The 19,140-nt window shown below is 37.0% G+C and overlaps 1 protein-coding gene across 6 annotated transcripts in view; it reads right to left on the reverse strand.

Moving 5' to 3' along the window:
• Window positions 1-723: 723 nt before the first annotated feature.
• Window positions 724-19,140, reverse strand: part of FAM126B (family with sequence similarity 126 member B) — a 56,081-nt gene continuing 37,664 nt past the window's right edge. For 5 of the 6 annotated variants that reach the window (XM_015868130.2, XM_015868127.2, XM_015868131.2 and 2 more), the window contains exons 9-13: window positions 17,543-17,659; window positions 16,826-16,913; window positions 13,662-13,821; window positions 12,364-12,531; window positions 724-7,738 (exon numbers count right to left, since the gene is read on the reverse strand). In XM_015868130.2, coding sequence (XP_015723616.1) covers window positions 7,134-7,738; window positions 12,364-12,531; window positions 13,662-13,821; window positions 16,826-16,913; window positions 17,543-17,659 — 1,138 coding nt within the window. In that variant the 3' untranslated portion in view covers window positions 724-7,133. The remainder of the gene's footprint in view (window positions 7,739-12,363; window positions 12,532-13,661; window positions 13,822-16,825; window positions 16,914-17,542; window positions 17,660-19,140) is intronic. The other variant, XM_015868133.2, reaches the window with a different exon arrangement.

The following is a 19,140-nucleotide window of genomic DNA, read 5'->3' on the forward strand; positions in this document are numbered from 1 at the left end:
GCTCGGTTACAGAAACCAAACAGTTTGAGCTCCAGTTCTGTTCAGAAACAGCACAATATTTATTTAACATCTTTATATATTTATATATATATATATATAATTACTTTTTTATTTTTCTGCATTGCAGATTGTGTCGAGTTTTATACATCTGTATTTACAACGATTTAAAATAATTCTATTTCATCTCTGGCGGGTTTATTTACAGAGTCAATATTAACTACAGTTCACATTTCAACAACAGTCAAACAGCATTAACCAGTTCAGTAAGACAGCAAGAGAACGGCTGACATGCACCAATAACACAGCTCTGCTACGCGCCATCGGGTCACACTGAGGATCTGCCTGGTCCCAGGCTACAGGACATCACACGCGGGACGTGCTCATGCTCCTTCTATGACAAGAGATAGAGCACGGCGTGTTAGAGTAGTACAAATCCTCAGCTCAGTTCAGAGCAACACACCTGGTCGTGACAGGAAAAGTAGGAAAATAAGCTTTCAACCCTTTGCAGAGTGTTTGTTTTTGCTAGTAGAATCGATGGCGTATCCTGTGTTCTTACGAGGACGGTACAGAGCAAAAGATTCGTTGTAAAAGAGAGGAATTAGAAATGTAAAAAACGCAGCACGGGGTACCTCGATTTCAGTTTGTATAGCAAAGAAAAGCTACTCTATTAAATCTAAAACGTATCAAGAGAATCTGATTTAATTCTTAAAAACCTTTATTAGCTTTTTTTTTTTTTTTCCCTGGAATCCTCGATATGGAAAATAACGTTAAATGACTCAGTTTTATTTAATCGTCCGTTTTCTCTTCATAAATAAACCAGTTATATCCATCCTGAAAGTATGCGCTTCCTGCACGTAAACAGTAAGAAGTCTTGTTTCAAAGTAATCGTCGAACACCGGCACACAAAAACACAGACACACCCCAGTACTATCTACTAAAAAGCTTTGAGAAGTGGTTTATCTAGAGTGATTGCTAACTCACATCTACTGGATACTTCAAGCCATAAAGTTTCTAACACTCAAATTTTTTTTCATAAACAGCATGAAAGTCCAGCACAACAACAGGAACCACGTGAACAAAAAGGACAGTGTCAGAAGCCAGTACTTGTCACTCCCAAGTCCCACCTGTTTTTGAACAAAGCTCATTTCTCTTTGAAAAGGTTGCTTCGTTCATACTTGTTTTTCACAGAATCACAGAATTATTTCTGTTTTTCTGTTTTCTCATCAGTTCTGGGGAGGATGAGGATTACAAAACACTGGGAGCTCACAACCGAATAACTTTTTAATACAGCTTAATCGACTTTGCCCATTGTGCACAAGCTAAAACGTAGGCCAAGGCTTTACTGTACAGACACAAAGTTTTACTGTACAAGTGTTCTCACACAGCAGCTCCCCACAGGAGTAGCTTAGGAATCCTTTATGATAGAACACGTAATTTATAGACCCATTTTAAAATTCTTGTTATCCCTAAAACTATCTGTTTTTTAAATCTGATCAGTACAGACAAAAAAAAAATAATCAGAAGTGTTTGGGGTTTTTTTTATTCTAAGAATATAAATAACAGGCAGAAATTACTTATGATTCTTTTTTTCTTCACAAGAATCTCAAGGTCACATAACATGAGGCAGATGTACTAAATCCATTCCTGGCAGCTGTGAGGTACCCTCAGACTTGTAGAGCTTGCTTTTGAACTTCTAATGTATTACATGATAACAGGCCTTGACACTTGCCAAACTTACAAGGTAACTTTCTGAGAAACGGCTACCTGTTATGTTTTGAACATTTGTTCCACTATTTGGTTCACTTCAAAATAAAACTCTATAATGACTAAGTGAAAATCATCGCACAGATCAGTCTTGCAAAATCCATTTACTGCTTGCTTTCATACAGTACTGATGAACCAAGTTGCTCACAGATCTCTCTGCTGCTGTCCATCACTGTTTAAGAGGCAGGTGAGTATTTCATCTCTTCAGCTGATCACAAGCATGTGGATTTTGACAGACTGATGTATGTATTCACAAATACAATGTCCACACCGGGATCTGTTGCCCCAAATCAACCACAGAAAAGCTTCGCGGGAGTGAAATTTATTTAAGAGCCAGTGGGAAAACAGACTAATACTATTTTGAAAAATTAAGAGAAATTTATCTTACTTTAATAAGAGAAAGAGAAATTAAGGCCCATATATCAGCAATAAGCAGCATTTAAAATACCAGAGAAAATAAATATTGATCAATTTTATTTATGCCAAGAATATAATGCAAGTACAGAGGATTAGCCCTCTGCTTTTGATGCTTTGAAAGGACTGGTTATTGATAACTTTACCTAGTGATCGTCCTTAACAAGCCATTGAAAAAGAAAGCATGTTTATTGTTCTGATATGAACTATTCCAGTGATGTAAATGAATGTTATAAATGAGACTTAGCTAACAGTTTCAGTCCCATACGAAACATGCCAAGGTAACAATATCTTTGGCAGTGATAGAATAGCAAAATTTAAGGATAAGACTTATAGATCCACAAATAACAGAAACATCTTTTTGTTCTGTATGCAGCACACACGTTCCATTCAAGTTCCATTATGCTTTCCACACCTCCTCCAGGATTATGAGTTCAGTATCAAGTTTGTACTGATTAAGAACTTTATTCAATAAGTTATTCTTGGTTACTACTTGGTCTTCAAATTAACTTAAATTTGTAAGCCAAGTCAAACAAAAATTTCCGGCCCGTGACCGAAATTAAAACACTCGAACACTTGAAAGAGAGCCATTGTTTCATGATAAAATAGAACAAATTTAAACCTTAGGTTAAAATACAGCCATAGCATAGAATAATCTACACCAAAATTAACTTTTGAAAATATAATTCTCTGAACATGCTATACATTAAACATTGAGGAAAATCTCCCTGGAACTAAAATTTTCCAGGAAAATTAATTATGTTCATTAAAGAAGTAAAACAAGCCACATCTATCTGGAGACAGAAAGGGGTAAGAGTCGGGGCCACCTTTCTACAGAGCAGCTTTACCACCATTAAGGTGCAGGTTTCCCCCTTAATCTTGAAAAATATGTTCATATTTACATACAGTATACACACAGTTGAGGCAATTGATTGTCAACACGTGACAAATGTATGTACCTACCCACACACAAGTAAACCTCACATGGTGAGAAAAAACCCTGTCCCAGTAAACTCCAGTATTCGTAAGTAGTGCAAATAAATAAGTTGTCAGAAAACAGTTTTTCTCCTCGTAATTTTGCTGTCAGAACAGATGACTAGCTGTGTTCAAGCTAGCGGGAGCGTGTTGGAAATGTTAGATTTAGGTAATTGAGACCAACACACTTGCAATCTACAAATAACTACGTTTAACGCTTACTGGCTGCAACATGATGTTCAGGACTACAGAATGAAGTACACCGTTAAAAGCTTTTTCAAACCCACATCAGAAAGCGTGTTCAAAGAAATTTGCATTTAAAGCGAACAGTGACATAAAGTATCCAAATTAAAACTAGCGAGAGTAACAAAGCAACTTAAAACTTCATCTTGCCACATTCACCGCAATAGATACTTTCGCTTCATCACTTTGTGGCCTGCAGGATGAAAAACAAACGGGATCAACACTGAACCAAAAATCTGCTCACAAAAACCTCCTGAAAAGGAGAACCAAAGTCTGATTTAGCAGTCTTTTAAAAATTATAAAGCCCAAGAAAAATGAGTTGTAAAATGGCAACATAATGTAACATGATAAAAACTGTATCAAGGGATAATTAATTTATCCCTACTGACACGTGTATAGACATCTACATATAGTACCCGCACTTCCTCACCTAAGCATCAAAAATATTTGCACACACATACACATGCACACACGTAGTGTTCTGGTTTTCAGCCTTCTTTTACAATGCTGCAACTGCACTGAAATAGTGCAGAAATTTCCAACTAGTGCCTGACATTATGTACCAAATGTTCTAAGACGTGACACAGCAGAGTGAATTCAGAATAAAGAGGTTTAAATTTAGATATTTGTCACCGGTATCAGAAAATTAGAGCATGCTTTCTGTTTGGTATTTAACACAATCAGAAAACCAGCAGATTATTCTCACAGCCCAGACCCTGGACATTTCTAACTTTATTACCACCACAGAACTTTGAAGCGTATTGAATGTCACTATACGAGGTTTTGCTACAATCTTCACGCACCTTGGTAAAGTCTGAGACACTGAGAAGGATTACAGCTAAGTGTGATACACAGCACTGGCAGAGACTGCTATTACAGCTGGTCTGCAGATCATAGTGACAACTCACTTTGTAAGACAGATGTTGATCAGTATGTGCCTAGAAAATGACAAAACAACTTCCCACAGATGAAATGCTGCACTCAAGGGATAATCTTGGCAAGTTACAGATGCTGCACATCAGCACATAGCAAAAAATAACTTTTTAATAGAGATGAAATTGAATATATAGGTGTATATACATATACATATACATATACATACATATATATATATATATATATATGTGGTTTGTTCTTGTGTGTGTATACACAACCACAAACAAGCCAGAATAAAACGAGCTGAGCTATAACAAAAGGCATATCACCAAAGTGAGGGCTGCAAAAAACATCCTGATTTGGAGTTTGCCTGAACTTTAAACTACTTCAATTTGAGGCATGTACACCTGATTTCCCTATCTGAAGTCACTGTGCTGCCTCGCTTTCCTGAAATAGTGTAACAGTGTGGAGCTCAACCCTTAAGAATATAAAATATTTACTTCTAAAGTTTGGCCCAATGCTGATTTACATGTCCTACAACTTCTACAAGAATGTCTGGAATAGCAGAAACCAGAGAACCTTACTAAACAAGCAACCCTTATGTTTTAAAGGCATAGAAATACTTGAAGTAATTCCTCACACAGCTGACATTCCCAACCTTTTATTTCCCGAAGATTTAATCAAATCATTTGGTCCGTATCAGTTCGCGTTGATGGCACTTCAACAGAATTCTCATATTGATGATCTCTACAATTTTGTACCTTCAGGGAAGAAACAACTACCAAGCAAACTTGTGCACAGCCATAACTTGCCAATCATCTCCACCAGCAAAACTTGACAAAATGAAGAAGAGTCTAATCATAAAAAGAAATTCACTCACAGTTTAATCTCAACTGTGCCTTACTTCTATCTGTAGCGGCCCTTAAAGGCTAATCTAAATTCTGAAACAGCAGGGCTTTATTTCTGAAGATTCTATTTTTTAAATGAAATTCTGCATCAGTCCAGACGCCATTTAATTCACTTTTCTATAAATGTAAGATCTGAAGACTAGACTGCCAATGCGATTTATCAAGTTACAAAAAACTTTCAAATATTTAAATGAGTTTTAATGTAAATCTGAAAGTTCTGTTTGGAATTGAGGTTCAAAAGAAAAAAAAAAAGAAAAAAACATTATAAAACCTAATAACGAAAGTAACGCCATGTTGTTGTCCTGAATTTCTTAAAGATTCTCTGTTATTCAAAGATAACCTGCTTTGTCTAACAGCTTATGTTTACTCTTCACAGTGACAATGAAACCAAAGTGCTCGCATGAAGATCATAGCTCTTTTCTGTGGATTTACAATGTGTAAACTTCCAGGATATCATACATTACTTAAGAATACAGGATGAACTTTCTCCTTTTCTCTCTAGCAATAGGACAGAGAGATAAAATGACAAACATTTTCCTACACAATCAGAAATGTGCTTCTAAGCAGTGTTTTCTAGCGTAAGTACCAGCCAGTGCCCACCATTCACACCAGTCATATACATTCAAGGCTTGGCTCAATGGCATGAGTTCTGCATTTTCTAGAGTAGGGGTCTCTCCACTAAAATAATATGAAAAATATAATAGATGATAAATATCAAGGCAATGAACTGTGATCCTTCTGGGGAAAAAAAAGGACTGTCAGTACCCCTTTGAGTAAATGGTATTTCTAGAAAAGCATTTCACATTAAAGCTTCTGTGTTTCTAGCAAAAAAAGACAAAATTCTCTATCCCTGAGACAGTCCCTTAGGAGGATGATCTGTTTGGACTGCAAGATTCTCAAAATGACTCCATGACTGAATTTAGGGACACCGAGGAAGAAGCTGAAAGGGGCGGGGATGTCTAACATCCATGATACTGTAGAAAGCAGCCTGAGAAATACTCTTTTACCCAAATACACTTTTCAAACTCAGTGATCACCACCTCACAAGTACAACAACAAACAACAACAACACCCACAACAAAAATGGAGCAGAGCTAGCCATTAGTTCCTGGGAACATAGTGCTTCCCTCCCGCTTACAAATCTAATTTCTTTAACAGCATGGTCTTGTCTAAAATTTAGTCTACATGCAGAATGACCCTGTGTCCTGGAGGGGAAGACATATAATGTTACACATGGCTACAACACCATTAGAAGTGCATTGTAACCTACATTATCTACTTACAATCCCCAAGAGGGAAAACAACTTGGTAATAAGCACGTCTCAGTTGCTGAACATCAAAAGCTTCTGGGATGAGAGACTAGGGGCAGGCGAGAAAAAACTACCCTCGTTTAGATGAAAGTGCTGTAAGCAGCCAGGAGCAGCAATGACAATTCCCTCCCCAGAATTGATTGCACAGACTCAGAGAGGTCCAAAGTCACATCAGAATCTCTGAGGCACTCCTGGTTCTGTGAAAGAAAGGTCATGATCCAGTAGTCTTTGCAGTACTGTAGACCGAGAAAGCAAACCCGTTTCTATTTCTTAACAAAGCCAAAGCATCATCTCATAGGGATCACATTCACCATTTCCGACGGTGTCTCCAGTCTCACAGTGTTGAAATGGGACTGATCAGCCTACGATGGATTGCACATCACCCAAGGAGAAAGGAAGGCATGGAAAAAGGCATACAGTACATTATATACTGCTTCACAACCATGTTTACAAGGGGGCAGAATGAAGGTGGGGGAAGAATTATTGCTGTTTCAGTAATACAGTATGATAGCTAAACCAAATCAAACAAGATCACAACAGTCAGTATTTTCACACTGCAGGACGATGGTTCTTGTTTTGCCTAAGAACGAACTTGCCTGGGGATTTAGGGCAAATAGGGAGTCCTAACAAAGGGAGTTAAATGTTACACCTGGGATATCAGCTGCATATTGAAACTTGGAGATCGAGACTGTTTGGTCAGGGGAGTTCCTGGAGGAAGAAGATCTTTACCTTCCCCAGCGTGGCCTAGTCGGTCCTCTTGTAGGCTGATAGTTGAAAAACGATTGGTGTTGCCAGCTACTAGATTGGTAACACCTTCTGTACCAACTCCAACACTGGAGCCTGCTTGACTACCATTCACATAGTCGAACGATTTACTGGAGGAAGCACTGGCAGTCCTGATCAAGCTCAGACTGTTGGCTTTTGGCACCACTTGCCCAGCAGGCAGGCTGAGGTGTTTCTTAGTAGGTGTCATCTCAATTATATCTGCACCAAGGTCGGTGGATTGGTGCACGTACTGCTTCCGAGCTACTGAATCTCGAGGGCTGTCATTGGATTTTGCTGCAGAAGAGGTTTCTTTATCCTTAGCAGAACGTCCACTTGCGGTTTTCCTTAAGCTGCTCTTCTGTGATACAGATGATTGAGGCTTGGTCCCAGCTGGCTGGCTGCTGAGAGATGCTCCTGATGAAAATCCTTCATCAGCATCGTTAAGATTCACAGATTCCTCTCTTCCATTTACACCTTCAGTATCTATTAATGAAAAAAGGGAACAACCAAAAAAACAAAACAAAACAAACAAACAAAAAAACCACAAAAAAAAAAAAAGAAAAAAGAAAAAAAAGAAAAACAACCCAAACCAGTCAGAACACACAATAAGCATTCAAGTTACACGAATAGAGATGCACACAGAACATCAAAACAAGCCCCCATTTGCTGATCCACCTGTTTTCCACTTGCTCAAAAGTTACTGATTATCTGCCAATAATCTTCTTGTTAAATGCAGCAGAATAATGGAATCTGTCAATAAATACTTCCTGAACTTGATTTGTTCTTCCTCTGCATTACTTTCATCAGTCCAGATAATATGTATAACTATGTCTACCAACACAGAAGAATTAAGACTTGTGTGGCAAATTTGTTTAAATTTTGTCTACAGGTAATAGTACCCATCCTCCTACTTACATGGGGGTATTGTTATTATCATCATTTTTTATTTTTAAATAAAAGAAAGAAAAGGGCTTTTAGGCTATTTTATCCTAGTTTGAGGCAAGATCTGTGTGTGTTCAAGTACTTTTCTGAAACATGCTTGGTAAGCTTTAGAATTAGGTTACTTTCTAGGCCAGTAACAATGCCCCAACAAGAGTCAGAAGGCTTCTGTTGTACGTAGCTGGCTCTTCAAACAGTGCAACTATGCTTTCTGCTGGAGAGTAACCTAATTCCTAGTTCTCTATCTGAGAGCTCAATCCTCCCTGCATTTCCAGCAATCCTCCCTATGTGCTTCCACATCATATTTCCTTCAATCTCAGCATCAAGATTTTTAAGAAAAAAGCATAATAATGGAAATTTAATGTCTGAAACATTTCATGTCGTACAAGAAGCTTTGTGCTTTGGAATGGGATTTTAAAGCTTGTCAAGCTTCTTTCTTAAATCCTTGTTTTCAGTCCTAGGACTTATAGGGTATAAATTAGGGCTATACATGAAGACTTTGTTTTTTAAAATCTTATTCCAATCCTTTTTCTAAGCTCCAAGTCCTTAAAACAAGCTGTTGTTTCAGAATGAAACAGCATTTAAGTTTCAAAGTTGAAAATGGAGCTTGATATATTGTTTGCTCTCAGAATGTTGCTCTGCTTTATAAAAACTGTGAAGCCTGAATTTTTACTTTTTTTATTTTATTTTTTTTTATCAGAAAACTGTAAAGCCTCTCCAATAACTAAAATCACTGTACTGCTATACTGGCAGTTTGTCCAGCCAAGGGAATATGTTTCAATTTTTTTCATGGAACAGGGTGGTAAAGATCTAAGAGATTAAAATATTTGAGTAGAACAACATCCTTCTGTACTGGCTGCTAGCAGTGCACTACAGAATATTTTGTTATGACAAACAGAACAGTCACAAAGCCTTCATTCAGTATTGCTTCCTCTGCATAAAGGAAACATAAGCCTGATCCAACTTCACGTTTCCAAAACGTAAAGCAAAAATGAACTTTATAGGGAGGCTTTATTACTCTATTTCTTTTAAACCTATTCCTCTTTTTAGGAAGTTTTACTTTGGAATTACCATTATTGTATATCAGCTTATGAACAGTGTATAGCCTTCTCCAACGTAGACCATGCTCAGGCCTCTCTCAGCAATGCAATGTGATACTATTCTGTTGTTTTATATAGTTCTATCTTGATTTATTAAGCCTTCTAAGAAGCATGAAGATAATATAGTTTATCACTGGTAAAGGCTTTAGCCTTCTCAGAAAAATTAAAAAAAAATAGGCTTTAACTTCCTGTCTCCATATTTAAAGTATATACATTCTTACTTCCCCGTTTAGTCAAGATAGACCCTTATCTTCTCACCAAGACACAAGTATTTTCTTACATTAGACAGCAAGAAATTCTATTTGCCAGTCACCACATCTCCCCTTTGCCCCCAACCTTCCCATACATAAACAAAGACGCTAAGAAAAGTATAACATAACTGGAACCTAATGAAGGAAAGATAATTATTTCAATAAACCGAAGTAAATCTTTCTTTATAACCATGCAAAGCTGGATGAAAGCGTGTTTGGTTACAAGCAGCAATAATAGCAGCAGAAGTCCCCTCTCAATCCCTTTTATTCTAGAAGAGATGTGTAACTTGCAGAATGCCATCTCCAGACAATACTGCTAAGCTTTCTATTATTATGAGAACATTACTGCTTCCTCATAGTTTATGTCAGAACATTTCTGAGGAATAAAAAGCTGAAGCATGTGTTCCTATTCAGGGACAGCGAAGCAAAGGGGTTACACATAAAAAAAAAGGTGTCATTTCATCCACAAAATTTAAAGACCAGACTGAGAGGGGCTGTTGCAAGCTTTTCCATGTTCCAACTAGGCAGAGGCCCAAGCAGCTCAGCAGTGCTAGAAAATGAAGAAGATAGAGAAGACAACATGCACGAGAATTACTTTCTACTCAGATCCATATAGCTACAGATGCTCTCAGTGGGACTGAAATAACTCCGTAAATGTAATCTTCTCAATACATCTATTTTTCCTCTAGAAGTTGTCCACAGGAACAAACAAAAAATGCTCTATTCTTTACATTCTGTGTTTGGAGGTAAAATAGGATGAAATCACAGAGGTTTGCTTGTTTCCCAGGAGACCAATAAGATGATTTTGAAAAGAAAGAACAACTTTAAAAGCCATGCACTCTTCACTACAAGGCCAGAAGAAAAAAGACGGCCCAACCTATCAGAAATCATGAATTGCACTATAGCATGTCTTTGGGATTCCTGCTGCCCCTTGTCAGGATAAATCTTTCTCTAAATAACGCCTTATCGAGACCAGTATGTAATTCTGTAAATGCAGACACAGCATTCTCTACTCACTCCAAATAGCACAGAGCTGTAGCTGCTACCACTCAGAAGCAGAATATCTTTTAAAGTATTACCAAGTCATTTTTGAAGTCTTCTGCCTTTTAGTAATTATTGGGTCAAAACACTGATCTGAAAAGGATTTTAGGTTTGTTTTTTTTTAAACGAACATTAATTCTAGTTATCCTTTCCATAGCTCAAGGTTGAAAAGTAACTGAAAATGACCAGTCTCTCACTGTACTTTTTATATACCAAAACTTATGAGAGGATATTCACTAACCAAAACTTCCTGTGAGATCAGTACCAATAGAAGACCTGTATATACACATACCAATTCTATACTGATAAACAAACCAAACTCCATTCCTGTGCCTTTTCCTAGCTACTATTAACTAGCAGAATTCCATTTGCCCAAGCATGTAATTATATACTGTCAATATTTAAAGAAGTTAATTATATTCAACCAAATTTAACAGAAGCATGTGGAATTAACGCTTCTCCAGTCTCAAATGATACAGGCATTCAAAAACAAATTAAGACTAGAAGGCCACATCTGTTTCAACTTCTTTTCCATTTCCTATCCCTTCCAGAATGTTCTCTGCATCTGAGGACTTCTCCATATCCTTCAGGTCATGCACATGCAAAGGAATGAGACCAAGTGAACCAGTGAAGTTAGGAGAAGGCCATACTCATTTACTGAGCATGCTCAAACCCACCATGCACCAAGGAATAGATTATAATCTCACGCTTGATAACAACTCTGATAAGGACAAAGATTGTGGTGACACTACATTAAATCTCCAAATTCTCCAGATGATTGTTTCCAGAAGAACAAATCTGAAGCCTATGTAGAATCTACAAATAAATCTCATTTACTATCAGCTGTTATGCTTACAAATTTTAGAAATACCAGAAGGGTGTTGAGATAGGAGACTTAAAATATGAAAACACTTTAAATTATGCTTAGCTAAATTTATAAGAAATTAGTTCTCATTTCTGATGAGAAATCATGTTTCAAATCCATTTTCATGGAATAAAGATGACAAAATAAACAGATGAACTGAATTAAGATAAATCTCTACTACCTACTTTATCTGCTATTCCTGATTATCGTGTGGGAATATGAAGCCCTACATCACTTGCATGGACAGCACAGCTAAATAAAGAAGCAATTATTGCTTCTAAAGTGTTTAGAAACACAAGCTTTTACTTTCTAGTACTTGTTTTTACAGCAGTCAGACCATTCATCTACACTAGTGGTAAGATTATGAGTATTCAACTAAAGTTTGACTGTCAAACAGAAACATTAATAGTTGCAAATCTGTCTTAAATAGGCTCGACTTTGTTCTTTTATATTTAAAAGCACAGACTAACAAGACATTACTGGAACTGAGTAGTTGCCAACCAAATCCATTTACACACTATACTGTCTATTTTTCAGGACTGGATTCATGGTCATCTGGTGCATTTTTTTCCTCTGAATATTCGATTAAACATGCTCAGTAATAGAAAGTGTCCAAGCAATCCCAAAGCTCTTGGCTATTACCCTTGTTATTTTTATTTTATTATTTGCCATGCCAAGCAGCCTTTCACCACACAGAAGCAAGCCCCAGGCCAGCCCATGTGATAACAAAAGGTAGTACCTGACCTGATGTTAGGTATATAGGGGATGCGTGTATTGCAAAGAGAAGCTAATACACCCTGGGATAGCGGAAACACACACTAGAATGGAAAGAAGTTCTGCTTGGGGATAGGGAGCCAGGATCCTCGTCCAGCAATTGCCTCACTGACTTCTGCCTCCTCATCTCTGTCCTACCCTCTGTTGTGGCAGCTGCCAAGGTGGGCTCCGGGAAGCCATGCTCAGGGGTCCTGCGCATCAGCACCTCCCCCTCTTGCTCACGTTTGATCCCTAGGTCTGTGGAGCCGTGTTGGATCGGTGAGCCAGGTATGCTTGAGTCAGCCTCGTTTGAGAAGTCAAAGCCATCTGGGATTCAACATATAACATTTTAGTGCTTTTCTGTTCCTTTCTTGGCATTCCAACCCAGGCAGGGAAAATAGAAGATTTATGTGGACATAGAACAAACACGAAACACTACTCATGCTTAGTTAAAAGTTTGTGAGAACATCCACAGAAAGGGACAGGTGGGCTAAACTCCATACCAGAGACCAGAAAATGAATATAACGGCAGCTACAGTAAAGACAAACATGGCCCAAAGTCCTGGAAACAGAAGACAGTTGCTTCTTGTCCTGAACATCCTGATACTTGTTTTTAGACTCTTGTACCCTCAGTTTATTTTTAGGTTATTCTATGTTTTGCCTTCAGTTATTATGCAGCTTTTTAAAAATTTCTATTTCATACAGGCAGGAAAAAAAAAGATTTCTAAGTTTGACAAAAAGATTTTTAAACAAGCTTTTTGCTACAGTTACAACAAAAATTTAACCATATGAAGGAAAACATTACTGTATGTTTACTGTTCTTCATACGGTCCAGCATGCTTCCATTTGATCTAAGCATTCAATAAGGAATGAGGAGAAACAGAATAATTTAAAGCTATCCAAAACTTCTTTATGGCACGTTCCCTCTGTAAGTTGGACCACACAATGCTACGAGTTTGATGTTCAGCTCTTCCATCTCCCCCTGCCTTCAGGGGCTCTGAGTAACTAGAACCCTAGGCAAGGTCTGAATACTAACATTCATTTCCTAAGCTGTTTATGATGAGAGAGCAACTGAACTTCAGAGTGCATCACAGAAATAACTGAAATTCTACACTAAACTCTGCCACAATAATTTTATATTCTGTTACAATTGAGGGAAAAAAAACCTTAGTAAATGATTTTCAATCTCTTTTTTGCCTTTTTTCTTTTTTTTTTCTCCTACAAACATACCTCTTGGTCTTTCAACAAATAAAAACCAAAACAAACATCCCAAATGTTCATGTTCATGCAGCGCTCTGGAGATGTAAAATACCATACATTGTTATGGAGAATCATTTTTCAAAAGGAATAAACAAAACAACCATGACCAACTGTTCTGCAAACATTCAAACTCAGAAGCCAGTGATGGTGATGAATACATTACATTATAGTACCTGCCATTGAAAAAGAATGCTCACCTTCTCTTCTCCAGCGGTGACGACGGATTGAAGCTGTTGTAATGGCAGTTCGAGAAATCCTCGGCACTGTTGGAGTAACTTCTACTTTAAGTACCTTCTGGCCTTCTTGGGATGCATCAGGAGCATCAAAGGGCAGTGAGTTTTTCATGGCATTTGCAACCTAAGATGAAAGTAAAACGCTGTACTACTACCATCAGTGACTGTGCTAATGGCAGTAGTAAATCTCTTTGCTGGATCCAGAAGGAGAAACAACCAAGAATTGTTTATTATGTCAGATCCCATCCAGATGGACAGTCCCATCCCCAAGACTCACAACTGATAACTAAGTTGAAAAGACCATCGCAAGCATATCCCCAAACTTATGGCCAAATTCTCTCTATTTTTACTTTTTCCAAGTAAGCCATTTTGTTCTACATTTGACATCTGTACTAAGAGTGGTAACAATCTACACAATAAATTCTCCATGCAGATGGATGCAAGATAACAAGAAAAATACTATTTGTGCCGTGTGACAAGAATGGTCACAACACAGGAGACACGAGATCAGTTTCCACCCCCCTCCATAGGTCTCTATGGCACATAGAGTAATTAGCAAAAATAAAGCTGTTGGACACGATGTTTTAAAACTTCAGAGAAAAATGAAAGAGAATTTGCCTTCATTTTTATAATCTTATTGACTTTGTACAGCCAACCAGCAACAGACATGTTTTAAACCTAACACTATAGCTTCTTTTGTGTATCTCTTGTTACACAAATATTGGACCTTCTGCATGGCTCTTAGTCTTCAACTAATGAAGACAAATAAGTAAAATAAGGAGGTCATAGGTAACTAGACATAAAACAAGTATGGAAAATGTATCTAGTTAACCCCTATAAAATCCTACTTATCAATTGTTTCTGCAATAATGTAGGTAGTCCCCATTACAGCACACAGTAATCACTTTGAAAAGTAAGTTTACATTTTCTCCTAATGGATATTCTCTTGAATCAGAAAATACAATTTAAAAATAAAATAATTTTGTAGAGGTGCAACTTCAGAGGTCAGAATGCACTGTATGACAAGAGAAACATCCCGAATACAGGCGCTCTGCAAGTCTGAAACATATGCCATCTACCTGGCATACTATGAAAGTGGGCACGCAAACTATTTACAATACTAATAAAACTATAAGGTGACAATTCTGTCCACTCAAGTGAAACACAAATCTGCTCCAGAATACACAACTTTGAAAGATACTCCACTTTTCTAGCAGGGCACACATATTAGTTTGCAAACTGCTCTTCTTCTATATTCATATGAATATAATATTCATATGTAGTCCTTCCATGCTGTCATCTTTAAACCTCACTGCACTCATATCCTTGATCTCATTAGAGACTCTAAAGCTCATTTCTGCTGTGCTGACCCAATGTACATCAGGCTCAGTCACACAGTGGTTTGCCCTTCTGATCCTCCACCTTGCAAGAGTCCCAGCCTCTTTTGAATACGTAACCTTTCTCATATACAGGATTAAAATCTGAAAATTAGTAGTAAAAGACTTTTGCAGTAGGAGCAGAAAGTGACACAGCACTTTTACTCGTGGAGCTTTTTAACAACTGGCCCCTTTTATCATCACAAATTGTACTTCTGGGGGTCAAGGAGAAATAAAATTAAGCAACAGTAAAACCTGGAAATAATCCAAACAACTAGAATGAACAAACTACAGCCCTTCTCCATCAGATGGGAAAGGAGCTGAAGGGGAACCCTTTTCCTTCACCCTTCTTAATACCAAGAGGCACTAATCCTGTACTAAAAAGTGTGGTGTGTCTCGTTTTGATGACTGATCATCATGAGGGGGGATTGGTGATGTCATGACAGCACCAAATAACAGGTTGGAGCAGCAAAACGCCTGTTGTAAAAACAGACATTCCAGAAGATTCTTAAAAGTCACCTCAAAAGACAAAATGATTAAAAATGAATAATCAGGACTGAAAATTGTCCTAACAGCAATTGAATTATGTCCCAGATCCTCCTACACAACTTTTCAATATTGTATTTTGATAAGGTGGTCTAATTCTACAGGTTCAATATTTAATTTAACGCTTTCAATCTGATGGAGCAGTGAGTCATTTGGAAAAGGAACCAGCTATTATAATACTTCAGTGGATACCAACCATTTAAAATGCAGGACTCTCAGAAAGCCTGTAGATAAATCTTGTAGCCAATATTAATTCATCAAGAGAATAATTTTTCTTAATTTGTTGGAGGAGAGAGTAAAGTCGGATTGCCATAGAAAAAAAAAACTTTTCCCAATCCTTTTTTTTTTTTCTTCAGTTATGTAAAAGTAATCCAATTTACTTTTGTTATTTCAGAAGAGCACCAAAGGTTTCTGGCCAGAATTCAGAGAAACTGAGAAAACACTCTATTCTACTTACTTTATTTTCTTTAACATTCTTACTTATTTTGAGCCTTGCTCCTATACTCCACATATAATAAAAACCTTCCATTCCTCCTTTTCCTTCATCAACCTCCTTATCCTCCATCTGTATCCTGCACAGTTTCACCTCTTTCCTTCTTTTTTTTTTTTTTTAATTTTCCTAAATGATCAAAACAACGATTCTACTGAGAACTGAAAAAAACCCAAATGACAAAGAAAACCACTCTATTCATGGTCCACTGAAGAAGGCAAATATTAAGATTTGTGTAACTTAATTAAAACCTGACACTGAATCTAGATAAGTTCCTCTTCTCTTACAGCTCTATTCTTCTTCTGCTTTCCTAATAAGTTATTACTTGAACCACACAGCATATTCTAAAGTCTTCTGAAGGTCTAGATGCAAAGAATACACCTTTTTCCAACCTTTGTCCTGTAACATACAATCATGCAGTTTAGCTTTTTTGAATATGTTATCAGTAGCTGGTGCCAATACAACAAACTTTCTGATCCAACTGTACTACATTAGAAAATACTAGTTTTCTGCATCAACAAGTACCAGGAGATCCCAGCACTCATGCAGAAAAAGCAGGGTGTAAATAACTATGTTGAAAACACCAGCTGTTAACAACCACTTGCATTTGGGAATGCAGTAAATGGCCACAAAAGCTTTAATTAAGAGTCCATTTCAGAAACACTTCCATATTCCTCATAATCAAGTCCATAAATTTCAGTAGATTATTTTCTTACCAATAGAGGTTGTGAGTAGAGTTCAAGCTGTGCTCTGTAAATTATGTCCTCCAATACCTCCTGGCCGAGATCCCATTGACCATTATATCTAAATGTAAAGAAACAGATTTATCTTCCACATCTTAGGAACTCAGATTGGCTTTTTTTTTTTTCCTGTTCAAATTCAGCTATTTCCTTCTTCCTTTATGTAAAATGTTCATCAGTTGCATATACACCCAGACTATCCTCTATTTTGTAGTATAAACAGGCAAGTTTCAAAGTGACACAAAGCTGACACTGTAATCAGGACAAACTTAAACAATGAAAAATGGGGTCGTAATATAAAGGTTTACTTCGTTCTTATCAGAAATGGATTTTTGCTGCCTTAGAAGCTACTGGCATTCAAGAGGACTGCATTTCCTCAGGTTATCTTGGCATCCAAGCTCATTATGATTGTTAGCAGCTTATCTGGTGGTAATAAAAAGTCAGGAGAAGATGAAGCCAGGAGCCTCCTTCTCCCCAGTATCTGGTGCTGGTCCTTCACCACCTACTCCTATGCTGACAAAGGTATTTTCAAATTATCAGTTGGCTGAATGAGTAAGTAACAGGAAATATGCTGAGTTAGATCCTTGTATCGTATTGGGTTAAATTCACTAATTCCAATTTTAAAACAACAAGCATTAATATTTTAATTCACATAAACCAGTCACTTCTACTACCAAAATAATACCTACTTACATAGCATAATAGACACCTGTGAGCAGCTGCACCATGAAGTCAGGGTCTAACACCACTCTACCACAGTGTTCTTTCCAGCGTTTCTCGTGCTGCCGTGGAAAACCACTCACACACAGCCTGAAAAAATATACCATGGCACCGAAACATTAACCTCAACATTACTTCAAACTAAAACTGATTTTCTTTAATTTTTAAAGCCTGTTTTTCAAAACATAAACTCACAATGTAGAATAAGCTTACGCTGTTGTTCTTCCAATCATTAAAACAGTTTAACAACAATGCCTTGAGACATAACTTGCTGATAATCCAGAGTGTTATTCTCATAAAGCCATTAATTCTAAAGAATTAGGCTGGCAAGACTGCTAATATACTAGGCATAAGACTCTCCCTGAAATTCAGTTAACAATTTTCTACAGAGGAAATATTTCAATGGTACAGAACAGGGTAATATAACTTCCCATTTTATGTACACTGCTGGTTAACAAATATACCTTATTCATGAGTTACTTTCAGCTGCCTTCTATTACAAATAAAACCAAAATTAATTATGGCCCTTGACAAAGGGCCTGCCTTGCCACATACTGCATAGCACTGACTCTGCTGTTAAAAAAAACAACACACCAGATACATTTATTCAGAACTCTGACATTCAAAGCGTATGTAGAACACAGCAATAATGCATGGAGTATTAATACATTCAATGTAAATGCATTATTTGTTTCTCTAATCTAGTAATCCAGTACTGCATACATTAGTTTTTCCCTTTAAAACTGGAAAAATTATTGCATAGACTCCAAGAGCACATACTGACACCAGGCAAAACAGAGAAAAGGAATGAAAATATCAATTATCCACCAATAAAAAGAGAAGGCAACTGAAAGCCTTCAAGAGAAAAACAAAACCACAATACAAATAAGTATTTCACTATCTTAATTGTGCTCTTATCAGAAAATGACAAAAAATGAAAGCTAATAACTAAAAGGTCTACCAGTTATCAGCTTTAAACTGAAACTCATGCAACCTATTGCTTTGAAATATGTTCTGCTGCCTCAGTAACTAAAATTGTGGTCCAAGTTCATTCTGGAAAGCAGACAGTACCACAGAAGGAACTATCTGCTGACTAAGTATAGTCCAGTCTTTCCACCAAGGCACACAGACCAAGTAAGTATATTGATGGCTTTTTAGGCTGCACTGCAGACCAAGAGCACAAAAGCTCTGAGAAAAAACCACAAGGTGAAGCTTGTATGCAGTTACACAATGTGGATCCAGGATGTTTCCTTTCCAAGATCACTCCACACTTAGTGGAACAAAATGATTCCTGCTCTGTGTGTCCACAACTTAGACTATAAACCACTTTAATTAGTAAGAGTAATACTTAGTTACAATGGAGTTTACTGTACAGTTCCATTAACATGTTCTCAAATGAGCAACATCATTATTTATTTTAGCCAAATGAATAACGCTGCGGAAAGTTGAATTTAGAAGGTTAAGGAAAATGATATAAAAATAATTATAATTTATAATTTAACTTATAATTATAATTTATAATTATATTATAATTTATAATTTAATTTATAATTAAAGTTGAAATGAGATTG

This window comes from Coturnix japonica, chromosome 7 (genome assembly GCF_001577835.2).
Source record: "Coturnix japonica isolate 7356 chromosome 7, Coturnix japonica 2.1, whole genome shotgun sequence".
NCBI classification, from domain to species: domain Eukaryota; kingdom Metazoa; phylum Chordata; class Aves; order Galliformes; family Phasianidae; genus Coturnix; species Coturnix japonica.